The sequence below is a fragment of the Lissotriton vulgaris genome, chromosome 7 (genome assembly GCF_964263255.1).
Source record: "Lissotriton vulgaris chromosome 7, aLisVul1.2, whole genome shotgun sequence".
Classification (NCBI taxonomy): Eukaryota; Metazoa; Chordata; class Amphibia; order Caudata; family Salamandridae; genus Lissotriton; species Lissotriton vulgaris.
The window spans coordinates 292655378-292678411 of NC_141695.1; the positions used below are offsets into that span (position 1 = coordinate 292655378).

General features: G+C 41.2%; 1 protein-coding gene across 1 annotated transcript in view; it reads right to left on the reverse strand.

Annotated features, from left to right (window-relative positions):
* LOC147701415 (myeloperoxidase-like) overlaps positions 1 to 23034 on the reverse strand; it is a 333004-nt gene that overhangs the window by 254141 nt on the left and 55829 nt on the right. The window contains exons 3-5 of the mRNA XM_086930102.1: positions 22004 to 22106; positions 9601 to 9776; positions 8406 to 8529 (exon numbers count right to left, since the gene is read on the reverse strand). Of these exons, the coding sequence (XP_086786228.1) occupies positions 8406 to 8529; positions 9601 to 9776; positions 22004 to 22106 (403 nt within the window). The remainder of the gene's footprint in view (positions 1 to 8405; positions 8530 to 9600; positions 9777 to 22003; positions 22107 to 23034) is intronic.

Here is a 23034-nt window from a genome sequence, read left to right on the forward strand (position 1 = left end):
TGGAATATTAACCACATTGGTATCAGTGGACTAGTAAGCATGCATGTAGTGTTGCAACATACACCATGCACAAGTAACTCAAATAGAGAACAAATATATGCATTTTAAAGCACGCATGGGGTTTCTTAGCATTATATAATAGATAATAGGCACAGTGCCTACTTTTTTGTGTTTTCTTTTTTTAGTTACTCCGTTAATGTAAAACAGAGCACTCAGTAAGGGGCTGGGCTTTGATGAATCTCACATATATCCACATCCCTGAGTCTATGTTGGCTTGGCACTCCCCTAGCTCCTGTTCCAAGAGGGGCCTGTTTCCAGACACCAGGTTATCGAGTGAGACTTGGGCCGATGCAGTTTCACTGCTGTGAAGTTAATACCCAAACATTGTTCCTGCTAGTATTGTATGTTATCGTAAATGTTGTCTACCCTGTTCAAGATGTCAGCTACGTATATGGGCTAGTGTGTAAGACTGTGTCTCACACACATATTAAGCTCACAGATACATTTCTATATTTAATGACATTATTATTTAGTTTTTTAATCGGTCCTCAGGGGTTGCCACTTTCCGCTGCTCCAAGGCTATCCCAGCAATCTGCATCTGGTTTGGCGTGTTGTTGTAGCCGTGGCTCATTTTTTAGGTCGAGCCTAGAGCAGCGCTCATGCGCTACTTGCTCGACTTTTAGTAATGGGCTTTAAAATGCTCACCACACGCTTGTGCGTGTGCTTTTGTTTTTCTCCGAGGCTAATGGGCTTTGCGTGCGTCTTTCTAAGAAAGACAGCAGGCAATTGGGCAAAGGTGGTTGCATGTCCCGCCTGTGCTCCACCCACGCCCTATTGCTTGCGGTTAACCGCACAGGCCACATCTGTTTTCAATTATCGAGCCCAGACACGGGCACGATAATTAAAAACAGATTGCTCGCTGTGACGCGCGCGTGCACCATTCGTATTTCGAACTCCGCTCTCTTCTTGTCTTTGCAGTGTTAGTTAGTCCACGCTTCACTTGCTCGGTATGGATGCCTACCTATGTCAACTTGCAGAAAGAACTTGTATTTATCGAGCCTGCTACCAAAGTGCAACATCTGTAAAAACTCTACCCATAAAAGGCGATCTTCACTATATCAATCTTGCAAACCAAATTCAACGCAACAGTACTAAAGCTTGTGGCAGGCAGGACCATCACTTGCTTCACTTGCTCGGTATGGATGCCTACCTATGCCAACTTGCAGAAAGAACTTGTATTTATCGAGTCTGCTACCAAAGTGCAACATCTGTAAAACCTCTACGCATAAAAGGCGATCTTCGCTATATCAATCTTGCAAACCAAATTCAACGCAACAGTACTAAAGCTTGTGGCAGGCAGGACAATCAATGGATGCATTGACCTAATGAACACTCTTTCCACGATTAACACATTTGTCCTTCAGGTCTAAACTTGTAAGTGTATTTACCCACTTGGATATCAGGGCAGAATCTGGCCCTACGAACTTCAGATCGCCTTGTATAAGAGGAGATCTTAACTTGTGACCTGCAACTTACGAGCAAATATCTGCAAGAGGCACATTAACCCATCTATTTCACCAGGAAGTGAATTATTCATTCTTGTGCATTTTTCAGACAGATCCCTGTGTTTGCGAATGCTGTGCAGCACAGAGATTAATCACTTCGCCAGTGGAAGGTGGTTTGGCGCCATCGACTCCCCTCCACCTTCCTCGTCAGCCAGCACGGACTTCAGCAGGAAGAGAAGTAGTTGTATAGAATACTTGCTCAACCCGTGTGGCACTCTGGGGGTTGTGGTCCTGGCTCCAAGGAAACTGGATGCACATTCATCTCTGGCGGCTGGCCCACCCCCTCCCGGTGCACAGGGTGGAGCAGAGACAACCCTGAGAAGCCGCTCGACTCGACTTCAACCGCAGAGGAACTCGGGGGCGTGCAAAAGAACAGCCTCTGAAAAGGCACAGGCTGGACTAGTGCAGTCTGTTGGGCTGCCTGTTGTTCGTGTCAGGCTAGTCCGAGAGTTTGGCACAGTGAGACCCTGTTTGAAGTCAGTAACATGTCAAGGCTGTCTCTGAAAGGTCGAAAGGGCTGGATTAAGTTAGTTGCATGAAACCATGGTTTCACTACCTGGCTTACTTTTACACATATATCTATACTATTCACGATGCACCCTACGTCGCCTGTTTGGAGAATGGTGACCCTCAAAGGTATCCCCGCCTTCCCCCTTCTCTGCACTCCAGGGGCATGTGTTACGCCCCAGTCTGGATTGCCTTCTGTAGTATACTTCTCTGCCATCCCATACAGGCACTAATAAGGTCCCAAAGGCGAGACCTATTGGCTATGCCAATGCTTGTCTTGGTTTACTTTTGCATTCGCTGCGTGTGCCACCCCTCTCCCAACACTGCTTCTTTTTTTGCAGTTTTATATAGAGCAATCTCGACCCGCAGGTATGAGAGTGCTTTACATGAGAACCCCTAGCATCACACACGCACACACACACACGCACACACATACATGTACACATCAATTTCAGTTTCCAGACACTGCTTTCCTAAAGACTTCAGAGTAGTGGCCTTCATGTCAGCGTCACTAGCGGCTGAGTGTTGTCAGCATTAGAAACAAAACCTACATTCAGCTGCCTAAATGTGCTCTGGCAGCGTTTCTCTGTGTGAGCAGCCCATATTTCTCTATTACCATTTTCAACAACATATGCCATTACTGCAAGAAGTGCTAAGTGTTTTTTTTAATACGTAGAGTGTGAAATAAGTAATACGCTTCCACAAAAGCTCTATAAAGCTGTAGCCTGAACTATGATATGATTGCGTTGGGCTTCAAACAACGAAACCATGGTTTCCTTCGTTTTTCTTCCTACATTTACCATTTTCAAAGTTTTTAAGGGATTCCAGGGAGTAAAGCTCACTCATATGTAAATCAGATTGCATATTCCTGTGTGGCGTTTTATAGTGATCTCCAACCATGTCCAATATAATTTATTCAAGGTGCTTTGCATTACACCGTTTATCTTCATTTTATACTTTTTGTGTGCTTATAGCCTGTTCAAAAATGCATCTCATTTGCGGGCATATTAACAAGGGCAGTATCGCCACATTAGCGGGACTTTTTGGCGCCAAAGCGCTGATATTTTTATTGCCCTATTTACAACGCGGTGCTAACATGCATTAGCGCATGTTAGCACCCGTTTTCCCGACGCCTTGCTTTGCATCTCTAATGAGATGCAAAGTGGGCGTCACTGGGCGTACCCTTTACGGACTACCTTGTAATATATCGCTAAATGTACATCGCGATATTTACAAGGAGGCCAACGCATTTTAGCAAACATTAGTTTTTGATGAAAAACTAATGTCTGCTAAAATGCTGACTTACCTATACCTAACAATGGGGGTGGATTATACTTATACGACCACAGGGTCGTATCAGCCAGGGTATCGCCGTTTTCCATGGAACATCGCTGGAAAAACAGAGATGTTCCATGGAAAATACTGCTATCGCTGGAAAATTATCGCCATTGCGCTATGCGTTGTTAATACAGCGATAGCATGGCAATAATTGCCAGCAATTGCCGGCGATAAATGAATTCTTGCTAAGAGCGGCCAGCGCGCTTGTTAATGTGCTCCTTGGGCTAAAGCAAATGTCCATCTTTTAAGGTGTACAAGTGACTAAAGACAAAACTGTAGTTTGACTTTGTAAACACATGCTATATAGGCATTTTGTAAGTTATGGTACACTGCTTGAATGTGTGCTTGATGCAGGCAATGTTTGTGGTATATCAGCAAATTTATTAGTAAAGAAACAGGCCCCCGAACATCCCTCAAAACAGCCCTCATGCTGAGCCTTCTGACCAGCCCATCGGGCACTGGTTGATTGCCCTATAAGCCAGCCTGACCTTCCATGAATTGCAATGAAAACGAGTAGTTATATACAACATTGTATAAAGCCAAAACAATGATACCATAGTAATCCCAAGCATTTTTAAGGCAATACGTTTTGAATTTGCGAGAGTTTGAGCAATTGGCATTGTAAATGACAATCAGCCTGATTCATCATAGTGCCGTTTTGCGAGTTTGAAATAGCGATTCATAAGGAATCGCTATTCCAGACTCGCAAAACGGCATTCATGTAGGAATCGCAAAAACAAATGTGATTCCTACATATTCCTTATTTGCGATTAGCAAATTGCTAATCGCAAATAAGGAATAACTCCCCATTCATTCCTATGGGCCAAAAGGCCCATAGGAATGAATGGGGAGTATTCCTTATTTGTGATTAGCAATTTGCTAATCGCAAATAAGATAGCGATTTAAAGGGTGCCAGGGGTGTCCAAAGGACACCCTGTGGCACCCCTTAAAAGTAAATACGAACAGGTGTTGCGCACACACATGTCCAAAGGACATGTGTGTGTGCAACATGCAACTTAGAAAAATGCTTTTAAAAGCATTTTTCTAAGTCTTCGCTATTTACCACGAGGTTTGACCTCGCGGTAAATAGCGGGCCGAAATTGCGAATTCGCAATTTTAAAATGGATGATGAATTGCATTTAAGGAATCTCAAATAGAGATTCCTTAAATGTAATTCATCGCAAAATAGCGAAATCGCTATTACTGATTTTTGCATTTGGGATGATGAATCCCAAATGCAAAAATAGCGCTCGCAAAGGGCCAGAGTCTCAGAATCTGGCCCTTTGCGAGCCCATTTCGGCTTGATGAATCAGGCTGCTGGTCTTTTATTTATGTGTTTTCAAAAACTGCAGGCGGTGCGTAAACATGAACTTTTGATTTATAGTTCTTGCTTACAAAACGCAACGCTGGGGGTAAAATAGGCTCAGTTACTGCCAGCCTTGCTTCTCGTAAGCAGCACTGATAAGTACAAAGTGCATGTTTACTCACCACTTGCAGGTTTTCAAAACACATACATAAAAGGGATTGTCATTTACAATGCCAATAGCTCAAATCCGAGACCTATTGCATTGTAAATGCTTTTTAAATTTCTCGTCGACAACCAAAGGTCTGTTCTGGAATCGGCAGGGGACTGAATATATGTAATAGAGTTTATTCAGCCATCTCCACAATCTTACCTAGTGACCAGAGACTTTTTTTGTGTCAATTTTCCATTGTTACCTGTGTTGTTTTTTGTAGAAAATTCTGTCTAGAGTCCGGTGATTTGTCAGTGACGAACAGTATATCAATGACTGTACTACTGAATATTGGCCCCAACAATACCGTGGCATACCAATATTGAGGACAGAATATTGAGGGACAATATTTCGAAAAGTACGTTGATATAGGGAAGTATAGATTTACTATTCCTAGCTTAAAATTGACTTACCTTGAAGACATATCTTCCAAGTAGGTACATATATGTGGAGTAAGGTATATAAAATCTAGACTGACCTGTCAATATTTCATTTTTGATTTTCTGTCCTGGACATTTTGTCCCATTGATATGTTGATTCGATATTCAGAGGTCACTTCTGCCACCGGCCATTGGACATAGAGGACCGATTAAAACCAAGGATCAGGAAACACTTGTAGTATGAGGTGTTTTGTTTTGGTTTGGGGTATTTTGTTTTCAAAGTGAAACTTTATATGACTTGATTGTTGCAAAAGAATAAAAATAGGCCATGGATAAGACTTTTGAGAAAATCTCTGATGAAACATAGCTTATACAAAGTTACAATGTTGGCTGTTGTAACATTGTACCTTCTACTGTACTGAGTAATACAAGCCTGTCATAAAGAATTTCACTTTGATGACGAAGGAGAAATACTGGATCAATGCACAAACACGTTGCAAACTTTACACCATTGGCATATTGAGTCATTCTGCATCTCCCCTTTGCCAATGTACAGGCATGTATGACCAATTTGGGAATTCTAAGGCTCTCCATGGATTGCTGTGAGAAACACATAGAAAGAGGCCAATGTGAAGGTGGACAAGAAGGAGGAAAATTGTACATTGGTTGTTCTCCAGTAAAAGGAGTATAGAGATATTTATGATCCTCTTATAAATTACTGAAGACGGATCGATGTCATGCAAATTTGTTTCATTTGGAGAAATTCAAAGACACAGGTCTGTGGAAAATGTTTCTCCAGAACAGGGCTACTTAAGTAAGTAATTCTACAGACTCACTTACAACCATAGTCGCGTGCTTCGATTGGTCATTTCCTTCCTCATTGCTAAGGTGCAGAGGGTGGAAACGGGCTAATAGCATTTGATATCTGCCTGTGCAGTCCTATAGTTATGCTCACAGGTCTCCTCTTTGTACAAGAAAACATGTGAGGGGTGAAGCCCGAAGGCAAGTAGTGTACTTGGGGGGACGATTGCTAGGCAGTTAACCTAATTTTCAACAAGGTCACCGTTCCCCTCAATGCAGAGCTCAGATTCAATAACAAATCTTGGGTAATATGAAAGTCCTGATGCATGTTGTACTCGTGAATATTATTCCAAGCTGTATTGCAGACTGCTTGTCAGTTCCAGCCTTTATGAACTGAGAAACTCTTTGCAAAATGTTGACTGTGAAACCACAGGTAGCACCCCCATGGCCATGCTGTTCATACAAAAGCAGAAAACAAATACAAGCCAAGACATCTCCAAGCATGCTTACATATTGTGGAAAAGAAGTATAACACTGGAGAACAACAGTGGCATAAAGAGTGATTGCTGACATTTCAAAGGTTTATGCAGACCCATGTCAACAAACTGAAGTGGGATCAACCACAGATCAAGAACCTATGTCAAAGAGCAAGTATCCAGCACCATCTAGTGGCACAGACTGTGTTAACTGCTTTGTTTTTCATAAACATGAACCTATAAATACATTTTGCAGCACCCATATGGAGAGTTCAAAAATCCCAGGCATAAGCATTATTGACCTTTCTGCACTTTCCTCTTCTTTCTGACAAGTCTAAGTGAAGGTTATTTGAGATTCCACAATACCACTGAGGGACTAAGACTACAGTGATAACCATCCGGCCTGAGCTTCAACTTACAGTGGAGCGGTGACAGAAGCGGAAGAATGCAGTGGTGCAGATAGGGTGGGGCGGTGGCAGTCCTTCCTTGGCAATACTCTTTTTGGGGCGACGGAGGTAAGCAGGTTTTGTCTGTCGACTACCACTATCCCCGAAAACAAATTGTCTTTTGACCGCCCACTCCCACCTATAGAACAAGTTGTCCATCAGCTGCAACCCACACAAGCCTCCCGCTCTTACCTACACTGGGCGGCAAACTTAAGGGCCTCCCCGGGTGGCAGTAGTTCTAGCTACGCGACTGAAAGCATGTAGCAGAATTCAATAAGCCTTGTGTCACATATCTATTTAACATAGTAAGAACGTGAGCAAGGTAAGTTCTGACAACTGACATAGCAGCAAATGCCCAACACAAAGTCCTACAAGACACTGACTAAATCCTAAGACTTCAGTCTGGATCCAGGAAACAGTTCAGACTTTCCTCAATCTACCAGAAGCCTCCTGCCCTAAATCCAACCTGTAGGACTTATCATCCAACTTGTAACATTGATATCTTATGCATTACTGGCTTCTGTGAACAAACTTGATTAGTTTCAAGAATGTGTGATCAGAAGCGTGCATAAGCATAAAAAAAAATTTAAAAAAACGATGGATTTGGGGCCAGATCTTTGGACTGGGGTGAATGTGAGACATTGATCCACATTCGGTCCATCACCTGTTTTGTTTGCAATTGCCGCCATAAGTGCGCTGGGGATGCTCAGACGTGGGTCCCAGGCACTCCACACCACTGGAGTCAAGCTAGCCGGGCTGATGAGAGGTGTTACCTCGAAACCGGTCCGGTCCTCGGATGCTTGATTCCGTTCTGGGAAGCACATGGCTTTTGTAGTTCGGACTGGACTGTTCCCATGGGGCACAGGGTCAGAGCTGATTTGCATATCGCCATTGTCTAACCCAGGGTGGTGTGGAGTGCAAAAAAACTATGGATTTGGGCCCAGATCTTTGGACTGGGGTGAATGTGAGACATTGATCCACATTCGGTCCATCACCTGTTTTGTTTGCAATTGCCGCCATAAGTGCGCTGGGGATGCTCAGACGTGGGTCCCAGGCACTCCACACCACTGGAGTCAAGCTAGCCGGGCTGATGAGAGGTGTTACCTCGAAACCGGTCCGGTCCTCGGATGCTTGATTCCGTTCTGGGAAGGACATGGCTTTTGTAGTTCGGACTGGACTGTTCCCATGGGGCACAGGGTCAGAGCTGATTTGCATATCGCCATTGTCTAACCCAGGGTGGTGTGGAGTGCAAAAAAACTATGGATTTGGGCCCAGATCTTTGGACTGGGGTGAATGTGAGACATTGATCCACATTCGGTCCATCACCTGTTTTGTTTGCAGAAGCGTGCATAAGGCATTTTTTCAGCTAAAGACTTACTTGTTATTGCAGGCTCCGGTAATGTCCCTGTAGACATCAGATTTGGGACATTGAATCATTCTGGTCTCTGAAGCACAACCGCTCTCTGCAGAAAGTCTATCCAAATAAGGTTTGCTGATTCCACCTGCAAAAGGACCCCTTAGATTTGAACTTTTCTATCAACAATGGATTTTAATAATATAAATCACAATACTTTCTTTCCATTTCCTGCATAAGCATAAGCAAGCTAAACCATAACAGTTGTCCTACTTTGTAGAGACTGCCCAGAAAAGCCAGAATTATATGGTTTTTCCCTTACTGAAATATCCAACTTTTATCTGTAAATGTAGTGTTGAGGGCTTGTCTCTTATGTTGTCATATCATCTTTAACACACACACTCAGAAGCACCTACACACACACTAGCATCCACGCCTGCAATTCGGCTACATTAAAGGGTTGGATTTGTTTCCTCGTGATATTCCACAGTGGGGAGGTGCATGTTTTTTTCAATTTAATATTAAGATTTTTGAAACCCACTTATGCTACTGAAGGATACTACATCCTAGAAAGGGAGGCGGTACAATAAATGGGTGGTAGAGTTATTGGGGATTAAAGGTATGGAGGAAGAGGTGTGTTATGCATCTCATTGCATCTTAAATGGTCCGTGAAAAGAAAAAATCTAGCTCTCTTACCTAATATTGCATCATCCAAAGTGATTAAGAATATAAGGTTCCGGAATGTTTTGTTGATGTATGGTTGGGCTGTTAATCCTATTATGACGTCATTGAGTGGATGGCCTGTGCACAGAGGGAGGTGGATGGTGCATGTGCCCATGCTCACTCCTCCACTGCCTGCCCACTGTAAGGGTGATACAGAATGTTCACTACATCAGTGTGTTATGGACCGGGGGTGGGGCAGTAGGCAGAGTAGTCTGATTTAAAGACACCTGCTCTTTGTGCATCATTATTAACAACACACGTTTCCTGTCAATGGTAAAGGAGTCTACCTTTCATACAAGCAGTGTTACGTGACTTCATGTTCCCAGGACCTAGCTTGTTATTTTCTGATTCACCTTCTGTTTATGTACTTTAAAAATTGTAGCCTATTCTTGCATTTTACTGGGTTGGTAAATAGTTCCATCAAGTTACTTGAAACAATTGACTGCATGAAGGGAACTGTTAAAACACAGACACAGAATGATTTAATCAACAGTACCTGTTAAATTGAAGTTTTCACAGTTGGAGGCATCCAGCCTGATACCCAGGAGACTAATAATGTGTTCTCTTTTCTCAGCGGCTCTGAGGGCATTTCTTGTATTGCCTGTGGCCTGCCTGAAATATCCCATGAGTTCAAACGGAGTAAAAGACCTGGCTCTCATGAGCTGTTTGAAGCTGAAAAGAAAATATAATTGCTCATCTTTAATCCCACTGTCATTAAGTAGGTGCATTACAAATCTCAATATTTATAGGAAAACAATAAATACTGTAGGAAAGTGTCCCTTTTTTTTACATGGTCAACCCCCACTGTTTGCCCTAATACTGATGCTTTATGACTGAAACTGCACTAGGTCCCTGCTAACCAGTCCCCAGTGCTCTTTCCCTCAAAACAAGGTAAATGCGCAATTTACTCCAATTGGGAAGGACTTTAGCACCCCAGTAAGTCCCCAGAATTGGTACCGATGGTACTCAGTGCATGGGTACTAAAGAGGCTCCCTAATGGCTTCAGTTTGCATTATGCCACCCTAAGGGACCCACACAAAAACGACATGCAGACTGCCATTGCAGGCTGCTTGAAATGGTGCAAACTATTCTGAAAACATGATATGGCACACTTCCTGCATGCCATGCTCATGCACACTGCATATGCTATATGTAATTCTACAGAGTCCTAAGGCGGGGTAACATATATTATGTGTGCGGACATATCTGCATAAGCCGATATGCCCCTGTGATGTCTGGTTCCATTCCCACAACATCTCAAGTGATCAGGAAGCTATCTTAAGCATATGTACTGAGCACTGGTCAGTACAAGTTACCTGGCTACATAATGGCTTCACTGAAAATAATGGTGTTTGGTATCAAACACGTCTTCTTAATAAAACCACATAAATGCCAGTGTTGGATTTATTACTGCATGCACCCAGAGGGCACCTTAGAGGTACCACCGGAACTTACCAGTCTTTTAGTGTGTTGGCTGACTGGACTCACCAGCCTGCCACCACATATGAGTTTCGGACACCCTGCCCAAGAAAGCCCTCACTCTATGAGGTCAGAAACAATGCCTGCTCTGGCAGGAGGTGTTTACACCTCATCCTGCAGAATGGCTGGTAAATTAGCATGTCAGGAGCAGAGGCTTCAAAGCTTTGATATGCAACAACAGCGACCTCGGAAGCACCACCCCATGGCCTGGGGCCTTTTGGCACCAGAGCTTGTGGGAAATTAGATAGTCAGAAGGTGTGTCACACTCTTAAAATGGGCCACCTGAAGTGTATAGCTGAAGAAGGGTGTCATCATTTTGAATTTACCCAAATTAGGAACTCTGGGCCAGGATTATACCCACTCTCCACAAGAAGTGGGCCTACGGGGGTGTAGTCACCCCAGGTGTATGTAGCCCATTGGCTACTACCTTACCCTCTACTTAACGCCCCTAAATTAAGTTTTTAGGTGTCCCCCTGACACCAGGAACCCAGATGTATCTACCTGGTAACAGAAAAAGGACAAAGAAGAGGCCACATTGCAAGAACTGTGGAAAAGCACTGAAATTGGCGACAAGCCCTGCTTGGTTGCTCCTCTCCCCCCTACAACTGCAAGAAATGGCTTGTCCTGTCGATTTTCAGACTCCCAAAATCCTTGAAGGATTGTCCAGTACTTCGACAACCAAGCAGCATCTCCCTTAGGGTGGAGAGCCACTCACCTGCAGCTGCAGGCACCAACTGCTCATATCTGTTCATCATCTTGCTGACCATTGGATCCACCGAGGGTACATCACACCAGGAAGAGGTCACTGTGGTTCCAGGAGCTCAAATCCATCACCCACCAAATTTGGAGATGCCCGGCCCTCCAGGAGCCACCCACCACCAATAACCTGGGTATCAGAGCACCTGCTGTAACCAAGGCTTGTTGTGTGTCCTGCCATGACACCACTGATGTCATCCCACCAGCTGCTGATGAGGGATTTAGGACCCATGAAAGCCTCACAGAGATTGGCCCTGCAGTCTTGTTTTCTTCTCCTCTCCAGGTTAACTCAATTAGTGCGAACCTCTAAATCAAGAAACCTCAAAACACCTATACACTGATCCCCACCGCCTGAGTTCAAGTAACATGATGATCTCCCCTTGTCCCAGAGACCATCAAGAGTCAAGCCCACCATTGGGTTCCAAGGTATGCACCCCCAAGTCCCCATGTGCAGCCTTTTTCAGGTACTTGCCCATAGACTTTAACGTGAAGAGCTTGAGGCTACCAACGCAACCAACACGTCTGCACCCGGACAACCCAGGGCAGATAAATCCGACATGCTGGCATTTCTTGGACCTAGGCCCCTATCTTAAGTCCCAAAAGGTACTCTAAAGCAGTGCTTGCAAGTAACTGTATGCAGTGTTTCTCCTATATGACTTTATAACCTCGTTCGAGGCTCATACCTCAAGAAAACGTTATTCAAGTATTTTATTGAATTATTTAAATAACCCATTACTCTGAAAGTACTCACCTGATTCCAATGATCTTGGTGTCTAAAATTATATAACAACCTGTGCTGTTTTTCTAAATTGGTCTCGGATTTCTTATTAAGTCTGTGTATAATACAAATGCTCTACACTACCCTCTGGTAAGCCTCAACTGCACAACCACACTTCCACAAATAGAGCACATAGAATTATCAAAGTAAGCCCTGTAAACCAAATAAGAGTCATCCGGACTAATTTTATGGTGTAATCCTACATTGATACACTACATAAATGGCCAGCTTTCTACAAATAATTTATGTTACTCAAGTATTGGTTTACACAATGGGGCTTCGCTGCAAGAGAAATGAAAACGAGAGTGCATTTTTAAGCAACATGAGAAAAATATTTTATATGTATTGTATGATTCACAAATATTCAAATGTTACAGGTACCTCCGAAGTTAGCTATTTTGCTACAGCTCATAGCCACATCATTGTACTTCACAAAATGTTTGGGACTTCCTCTCATCAGGGTCGGACTGGGACAGAAAATAGGCCCGGACACCAACATCAAAGTGACCCCCATTAGTGAATCAGGTATTGATAGAAGTTACTCACATTTCAAAATCATCAACGTTTTAAACTGTGACGACACGCTGTATAGATGTTTTGCAAGATATTGGAGACTCTAAGGGGGTCTTTATGATGAGCATCTGACCGCCATTGCAGCGGGAGTGTGACCACCCGACAGGTAGTCGGAGGTCCCACCTGCCAGAATATGATGCGACCACCGTGTAGGTGGTTGGAAACATCCCTTTTTCTATTTCGACTTGCAGCACAACACGCTGGCACACAGTGCATGGATGTTTGCAGGGGCACCACATGTGCCAACCTGACCCCATTGCGGGTGCCTATGGGAGACGGGACCATGCTAATGTGCATCCCTATATTACAAGTACTGATGCTATACAAGTGTTTCACTCTCCATTTTAAAAGCAACTGTGATATCTATTTCTTAAAAGTATAAATGTATTTGTGCCTGGAGATGAGGTCCCAGGTTTGTGTATGATTGTGCAGTGCGAAGCTCCTCACATCATTCAAGGGTGATACAGCTATTGTAGCTTCATAATGGAAGCTATATAAATTCTTTATTGAGAGTGAGGGAATGTTTGTCTAAAGTGTGCATGAAATGAATCTGGTTTTAGTGTCCCTGTTGTAACCTGGATTTCTGTTTATGTTGGCCACATCATCATCATCGTGATAGGGTCCGTCCAGCACTCTTGTATTTGACTTGTTCCTAATTAAACTCATTCGTTTTTGTGCACTGTTACCTTTGGTGGTTTAGTCTGAAACCACTACTTCAATGTCTAGCGAAAAGTGAGACACCGGGGAGTCCCGATGTCTATGGTAACACCTTGCACACTTTCACGTGAACCACTGGGTTCTCCTCTGGTGTATGTGTATACCAAAATAATGATAATTCAAACTTTTTCATTTGTATCAATATTCTTTGTTTATTCTTTCTTTTTCATTCACTTAAATCCTTTCGTTTTCAAAACAATCTTGGGTCTCATCTCTCATATACCCAATGCATTTCGGGTCTATGACCCTTCTTCGGGGGTCTCTATTAAAGAAAATCAAGAAAAGGTCGCAATCAGCCCTTAAACTTAGATTACATTAATGCATATTATACTGTGTCTAACAATGTGAACAAACATCTGCGACTCTCCAAATATCCTCATAATCACTATTTACATTACACATCCTTGTTTGTGTCAGCGCTAGAAATTTTCAAACACCAAAAAAGCCGTATTTAACATAAAATACTAAAGTCCCATGTTAAAGGATAAAAATAACATTCATTCAACTGTGCCGCTTAAATAACACGGAGTTTTACTAGGGCAAACATTTTAAGCGCGCATTCTATCCCTCCTTCGTGTTATGTACTTACTGAGAAATGAAAACTGAAAAGCGTCCCTCGCTCACATGTTCTCCACGAATCCGCTGTTACCTGACATACTGGGTGTCGCTATTTAAAGCTATCTATGCGCTGATTGGCTTAGTTAGCGATCACATGATCGCGACCTCGGACTCTGTAGCAGTCCTTATTCTATATTATTTAAATCCGTGTAAATGAGGATCCTCTCTCACAGACTTTGCGCAGCTATGAAATTAATCTATTAAAAAGCAAACTATATTTTCTGAAACAGTTAAATTTTCTGAAACAGTTAAATTTTCTGGAACAATTAAATCATGCTAAAAGTTATTAATATTGCGGTAATGTTCAGCATTATATTATATGACTGGGCTCACACATGGTCAAAACTATATTAAATAAAAATATATTGAAATGAATCAAATTAACTTTGGTGTCGGCCATTTTGGATAAGGAAAGTCTCATTGTCATGCAGGAATTAATAAACTCGGCTTCCCACAATGTCTTTATAAGAAGCAGGATAATTCTATCCTGTCATTGAGTCCATTCGGTTGTAGGCTGCCCATTTTCTTTATCCAGAAGTATTCTGATCTTAGTCTTGATATATGAGTGTCTCTTTCAGGGTGGTGTTTAATGACTTCCAGTATTGTGAAGCGAAGTTGTGCTATGTTGTGCCCGGCTTCTAGCCAATGTGTAGCCAGTGTGGATTTCATATTTTTCAACCGAATATTGCTTTTATGTTCAGTTATTCTTATTTTGATTTTTCTCTCTGTCTGTCCTATATACAATTTTCCACATGGACACTTGATTCCATAAATAACATTCTTCGTATCACACGTTCCTGAGTGTAATAAGGTCACTTTTTTGCCTGTCATGGGATGGGTGAATATCTGTCCTGTCATCACATTATTACAATGAATACAATTTTCGCACCTCTGCATGCCTTTGTGGTTGGTTTCTTTTGGTGAATTTTTCTTTTTTAGCAGTTCTTTTAGATTCTTAGATCTATTATATGCAAAAGTGATATTTTCAGCAAACAGTGGTTCCAGATCCGGTTCTTTAGTGATAAGTACCCAATACTTTTTCATGATGTTAACTATTTTTGCTGATTGTAAAGAATGCTTTAGAACACATACTGTTTTCTTAGTATCTCTTTTTTCTTTGGTGACTAGTAGAGACTCTCTTTGCATATTCATAACTTTGGTTTTAGATTCTTCCAATAAAGGAGTGGGATAGCCTCTTTGTTTGTATTTTAGGATCTGTTTGTCGATGGTGGAGAGCAAGTCTTGTGGATCAGATGTGATTCTTTTCTGCCGAATGAATTGGGATATAGGAAGATGTTTCTTTAGTGAAAAATGATGAAAGCTTTCATAATGTAAACCACTGTTTCTGTCTGTTTCTTTGGTATATACACTTGTTCTCAACCTGTTCTGTTCAAGAAGAATTTTCACATCCAAAAAAGCCAATTCTTTTTGATCCATTTGGTGAGTAAATTTGATCCGGTCGTGTACACAGTTCAGTCTCTGAATGTTGTTAACCAATATGTCTTTATCACCCTTCCAGATTAGGAAAATGTCATCAATGTATCTTTTAAAGACCATAAGTCCCGATGACCAGTTTGTGTTATGAATTATGTGATCGTGCTCAAATTTGGCCATAAAGGTGTTTGCGTAGGACGGTGCCCCCGCAAAACCCATAGATGTTCCACTACATTGTTCATAAAAGTCACCTTCCCAATTGAAATAACTATGAAGTAGAGCAAACTGTAACAGTTCAAGCATTAATGTTTTTTCTCCTCCACTTATTTCATTGTTGAGTAAGCACCATTCCATAGCTTCGATGCCCTCCCTGTGAGGGATTGAGGTGTATAGAGCTGTCACATCTATAGAACATAGCCATATTTCTTCATTACTTGGAATGTTAATAGTAGATAGTATGTTCAAAAATGCAGTGGTGTCCTTTATGTGTGTACTCCATTTTTGGACTAGAGGTTGTAGGAACCAGTCTAGGTATTGGCCCAGTGGTTCTGATAGTGATCCACAAGCTGAAACTATAGGCCTGAAAGGAGGTTTTATTGGGTCCTTATGCACCTTCGGGAGCATGTAAAATTGAGGTCTTCTGGGATGTTTGATCTGTAAAAATTGATATGTTTTAACCGTAATCCATTTCATCTCCAGAGCTTTGTCTAGAATAGTTTTGAGTGTTTTACCAAAAATTTCAGTCGGGTCTTGATCAAGTTTGTGGTAGATGTTTTCATCTTGTAAGTGGGTTTGTACACTTTCTTTGTAGTAGGTGGTGTTCATTACTACTATTGCTCCCCCTTTATCCGCCTTCATTATGGTGATTTCATTAGCATCTCTCAAAGTTTGTAAGACTTGCCAATCTTTTCTGGAAAAGTTAGTAGTAGTACCTCCTGAGTATTTTATCTTTTGGATTTCAGTTGTTACAATCCGTTCGTATGCATCGATGGTTTTGTGTGAGGTGGGAGCACAAAATGTGCTTTTGGGTTTGAATTCTTTTAGTTCCATGTCTGGTCTTTCACTTGGTGGTAGATTGTTGAAGAAATTTTTAAGTCTTAAATTCCGTAGGAATTTATAGATAGATATTTCTGTCTCCTGGGCATTCGATTTATATCTTGGGACAAATGTGAGACCTTTGTTTAGTACTTTTGTTTGCTCTTCCGTGAGTTCTTTATTAGATATGTTAATTACTAAGTTGGTTTCGGTTTCTTTGATCTCAATTCTCTTTCTGCTCCTGTTTCCTTGACTTGTGTCTTTTCTTTTTCCTTTTCCCCTCCTTGTTTTTGAAACTCTGTTGTACTCGTTGAGGGTGCATTGTTTGCTGCCGGGCTGATCTCTAAAAAAACAGCCTTATCTTGTTGATCTTTACGTCTTTCTTTCGACATTGGTCTCCTGTTTTGTGCTGTGTCAGAATCCGATACCATACTTTCTTGTGAAGAGCTTACATTAGTTGGTGGGTGTTGCCACTTCCTCTGGTTGTAAACTTCAGCCCAACTGTACACTTCTTCCAATTTATAATCTATTGTATCTCTTCGATATTTTTTGACTTTTCTCTCCTCAATTTCTTTTGCATATCTTTCAAGTTTTTTATTAACTTCCTCCAGGGTAGCATCCAATTCTTCGAATTGGTTCAATTCAGTTTTTACTTTAGCCAGTTCTTCTTCAAGCATCCTGAGTTCTTTTGCCAGCTCCTCCACTATCAGTAAAATCAGGTCCAAACTACATTTGTTCAAGATTTGGTACCATTTTGTTAGGAAAGCCTTGTTATTCCTGCATAGCATGGGCTTAAGCGCTATTCTCAAACCCCTGGGTATTCGCTGGTTCCTATGGTAATGTATCAGGGTTGTCGCATGTAGTCTTTGGTTTATCTCTCGTTTGCTTACATTTTCAAGTTGTTTTATTAGTTGCATGACTGTACTTGGTTGTGGGCTGAAGGCTCTAGTCTCCTTGATCAAACTATAAATACCTTCTGCTTCTTCTGCGGTGTATACTAGAGTTTCCGCTTTGTTTGTCGTGATTTGGGCTATTTCTTCTAAATTCATCTTTGCGGTGCTTGGATGGAGGGTAGACCAAAGTTTCTGAATAAATCGTGATAGGGTCCGTCCAGCACTCTTGTATTTGACTTGTTCCTAATTAAACTCATTCGTTTTTGTGCACTGTTACCTTTGGTGGTTTAGTCTGAAACCACTACTTCAATGTCTAGCGAAAAGTGAGACACCGGGGAGTCCCGATGTCTATGGTAACACCTTGCACACTTTCACGTGAACCACTGGGTTCTCCTCTGGTGTATGTGTATACCAAAATAATGATAATTCAAACTTTTTCATTTGTATCAATATTCTTTGTTTATTCTTTCTTTTTCATTCACTTAAATCCTTTCGTTTTCAAAACAATCTTGGGTCTCATCTCTCATATACCCAATGCATTTCGGGTCTATGACCCTTCTTCGGGGGTCTCTATTAAAGAAAATCAAGAAAAGGTCGCAATCAGCCCTTAAACTTAGATTACATTAATGCATATTATACTGTGTCTAACAATGTGAACAAACATCTGCGACTCTCCAAATATCCTCATAATCACTATTTACATTACACATCCTTGTTTGTGTCAGCGCTAGAAATTTTCAAACACCAAAAAAGCCGTATTTAACATAAAATACTAAAGTCCCATGTTAAAGGATAAAAATAACATTCATTCAACTGTGCCGCTTAAATAACACGGAGTTTTACTAGGGCAAACATTTTAAGCGCGCATTCTATCCCTCCTTCGTGTTATGTACTTACTGAGAAATGAAAACTGAAAAGCGTCCCTCGCTCACATGTTCTCCACGAATCCGCTGTTACCTGACATACTGGGTGTCGCTATTTAAAGCTATCTATGCGCTGATTGGCTTAGTTAGCGATCACATGATCGCGACCTCGGACTCTGTAGCAGTCCTTATTCTATATTATTTAAATCCGTGTAAATGAGGATCCTCTCTCACAGACTTTGCGCAGCTATGAAATTAATCTATTAAAAAGCAAACTATATTTTCTGAAACAGTTAAATTTTCTGAAACAGTTAAATTTTCTGGAACAATTAAATCATGCTAAAAGTTATTAATATTGCGGTAATGTTCAGCATTATATTATATGACTGGGCTCACACATGGTCAAAACTATATTAAATAAAAATATATTGAAATGAATCAAATTAACTTTGGTGTCGGCCATTTTGGATAAGGAAAGTCTCATTGTCATGCAGGAATTAATAAACTCGGCTTCCCACAATGTCTTTATAAGAAGCAGGATAATTCTATCCTGTCATTGAGTCCATTCGGTTGTAGGCTGCCCATTTTCTTTATCCAGAAGTATTCTGATCTTAGTCTTGATATATGAGTGTCTCTTTCAGGGTGGTGTTTAATGACTTCCAGTATTGTGAAGCGAAGTTGTGCTATGTTGTGCCCGGCTTCTAGCCAATGTGTAGCCAGTGTGGATTTCATATTTTTCAACCGAATATTGCTTTTATGTTCAGTTATTCTTATTTTGATTTTTCTCTCTGTCTGTCCTATATACAATTTTCCACATGGACACTTGATTCCATAAATAACATTCTTCGTATCACACGTTCCTGAGTGTAATAAGGTCACTTTTTTGCCTGTCATGGGATGGGTGAATATCTGTCCTGTCATCACATTATTACAATGAATACAATTTTCGCACCTCTGCATGCCTTTGTGGTTGGTTTCTTTTGGTGAATTTTTCTTTTTTAGCAGTTCTTTTAGATTCTTAGATCTATTATATGCAAAAGTGATATTTTCAGCAAACAGTGGTTCCAGATCCGGTTCTTTAGTGATAAGTACCCAATACTTTTTCATGATGTTAACTATTTTTGCTGATTGTAAAGAATGCTTTAGAACACATACTGTTTTCTTAGTATCTCTTTTTTCTTTGGTGACTAGTAGAGACTCTCTTTGCATATTCATAACTTTGGTTTTAGATTCTTCCAATAAAGGAGTGGGATAGCCTCTTTGTTTGTATTTTAGGATCTGTTTGTCGATGGTGGAGAGCAAGTCTTGTGGATCAGATGTGATTCTTTTCTGCCGAATGAATTGGGATATAGGAAGATGTTTCTTTAGTGAAAAATGATGAAAGCTTTCATAATGTAAACCACTGTTTCTGTCTGTTTCTTTGGTATATACACTTGTTCTCAACCTGTTCTGTTCAAGAAGAATTTTCACATCCAAAAAAGCCAATTCTTTTTGATCCATTTGGTGAGTAAATTTGATCCGGTCGTGTACACAGTTCAGTCTCTGAATGTTGTTAACCAATATGTCTTTATCACCCTTCCAGATTAGGAAAATGTCATCAATGTATCTTTTAAAGACCATAAGTCCCGATGACCAGTTTGTGTTATGAATTATGTGATCGTGCTCAAATTTGGCCATAAAGGTGTTTGCGTAGGACGGTGCCCCCGCAAAACCCATAGATGTTCCACTACATTGTTCATAAAAGTCACCTTCCCAATTGAAATAACTATGAAGTAGAGCAAACTGTAACAGTTCAAGCATTAATGTTTTTTCTCCTCCACTTATTTCATTGTTGAGTAAGCACCATTCCATAGCTTCGATGCCCTCCCTGTGAGGGATTGAGGTGTATAGAGCTGTCACATCTATAGAACATAGCCATATTTCTTCATTACTTGGAATGTTAATAGTAGATAGTATGTTCAAAAATGCAGTGGTGTCCTTTATGTGTGTACTCCATTTTTGGACTAGAGGTTGTAGGAACCAGTCTAGGTATTGGCCCAGTGGTTCTGATAGTGATCCACAAGCTGAAACTATAGGCCTGAAAGGAGGTTTTATTGGGTCCTTATGCACCTTCGGGAGCATGTAAAATTGAGGTCTTCTGGGATGTTTGATCTGTAAAAATTGATATGTTTTAACCGTAATCCATTTCATCTCCAGAGCTTTGTCTAGAATAGTTTTGAGTGTTTTACCAAAAATTTCAGTCGGGTCTTGATCAAGTTTGTGGTAGATGTTTTCATCTTGTAAGTGGGTTTGTACACTTTCTTTGTAGTAGGTGGTGTTCATTACTACTATTGCTCCCCCTTTATCCGCCTTCATTATGGTGATTTCATTAGCATCTCTCAAAGTTTGTAAGACTTGCCAATCTTTTCTGGAAAAGTTAGTAGTAGTACCTCCTGAGTATTTTATCTTTTGGATTTCAGTTGTTACAATCCGTTCGTATGCATCGATGGTTTTGTGTGAGGTGGGAGCACAAAATGTGCTTTTGGGTTTGAATTCTTTTAGTTCCATGTCTGGTCTTTCACTTGGTGGTAGATTGTTGAAGAAATTTTTAAGTCTTAAATTCCGTAGGAATTTATAGATAGATATTTCTGTCTCCTGGGCATTCGATTTATATCTTGGGACAAATGTGAGACCTTTGTTTAGTACTTTTGTTTGCTCTTCCGTGAGTTCTTTATTAGATATGTTAATTACTAAGTTGGTTTCGGTTTCTTTGATCTCAATTCTCTTTCTGCTCCTGTTTCCTTGACTTGTGTCTTTTCTTTTTCCTTTTCCCCTCCTTGTTTTTGAAACTCTGTTGTACTCGTTGAGGGTGCATTGTTTGCTGCCGGGCTGATCTCTAAACCCAGTGGTTCACGTGAAAGTGTGCAAGGTGTTACCATAGACATCGGGACTCCCCGGTGTCTCACTTTTCGCTACACATCATCATCATCCCATAGTCTCCTTGACTTCATTGCTGCACAATGACATCATCAGATTGTGGGTATAGTAGTGCACTTAGAATGGTCCAGGGCCCAGATCTACTAATGTTTCATGCAACACAGCGTAGTATTCAAATTAGCTGCACTGCCTTGCACAAAAGCGAAAATATAGCTTAACTCCAAATGTGCAAAGATTGCCTTGCTACAGGTGTCTTGCCATCTGCTGGTCCCAAACAGTCTACCATTCAATGCTCACAACCACTCTTCCACTACAAATTCCTATGAGTAGGCAGTCTACGCAGATTTTCAAACATTGGCTTAAAGGCTGTTCCCTGCACCATACATTCAACATATAATTTTGTTTTTTGAGCAATGAACACATTTCCCCTTATTTGCACCTGCCTTAAGAAGGCGTTCGTTTTGTGGCAAAGCCTGGTCTGTACCAAAATCTATGGGTGTTTGCGCTCATCTGTCCAAGTAATGCCAGCTTACTGCAAAGTGGTGCAAAGTAGAGCAAAGAGATTTGTTTGCATTGTGAAAATGTCACGTTTACCCCACAAAACTTCAGCACGTGCGACCTTGAGTCACTTTAGAGTCTGCACAAAAGCGTAGTAAATCTGGACCTATGAGTTTCCGGCTATGACCTTCAGTTGATTCCAGTTGTCTTTGGTTGCCTATCCTCTTCCATCTTTTGAATCACCCCCCTCTGGGTGTTGACAGTGTTCTCAATATGGAGTACCTTCCACAAATTCATACACAATCTGGATTCTTAAAAGAAAGTTTTCTAATGACTTACTTGGAGCGAGTCTCGGTGAATGCATAGTCCACCGATTCCTTAGCTTGTTTCGCAAGTCTCGGAATGGAGGAAGCCTCTATTTTATCCAGCAATGGGTGACCAGCTTTAAAGGAGATAAGAAGTTTCAGAAAGTCAGAAGTCAGTTGGTAGTAGTAAGCTATATAAATACTAACACAATCATGGTATAAAGTGAATCGCACCATACGTTATCGGGATATTGCAAGTTACTAAGTAGATTGTTGACCATGCAGGTAGAACAATACTGAAGGCCACGTTTATTTAAAATATAACAACATGTCGATGTGATCTATTTTATTTAGCTGTTTTATAACGCGCTCTGTTACTCCAGAGTATCCTGGCGTGAAAAGTAAAAAACAAACAGGTGGCCAGATGGAAACAAGAGAAAATATACAGAAGTCTAATAGGCAGATCTAAAAAGATGAGTCTTCAGTGCCTTCTTAAAAGGTACAAAATTCTGGATCAATCTCAAGGATAAAGGCAGAGTGTTCCAGGCCGAGGCCGCAAGAACGGCAATTGACTGGCCTCCAAGGCTCACTCGCCGAAAGCGGGGAACATTCAGAAAATTGCAACCAGCTGAACGCAAATAACGAGTGGGAGTGTATCAGCTGAATCTTTTCCTCAAATAAAAAGGCCCAAGATCATTGACTGCTTTAAATGCTAGTGTTAGGATTTTAAAAGTAATCCTTTGAGTCACCGGCAGCCAATGTAGCTCCTTCAAATGGATTTGCACACTCTCTCTACTGGGCACATTGCACAGGAGTCTTGCCGTCGCATTTTGAATAATTTGTAGTCTGGCGACTAGGAATGCTGGAGTTCCACTCATAAGAGAGTTGGCATAATCGAGTCGTGATAGAATTAATGCCCTCGCAACCGACTCTCTTGCTGAAGATGGAAGATATGGAAAAAATTTCCGCATAGCTTTGAGAGATCCAAAACAAACCCCTGTAAATTTTTTTATGTGTGCCTCAAATCTCAGATCTTCCCCAAACCATACTCCCAGGTTTTTTGCC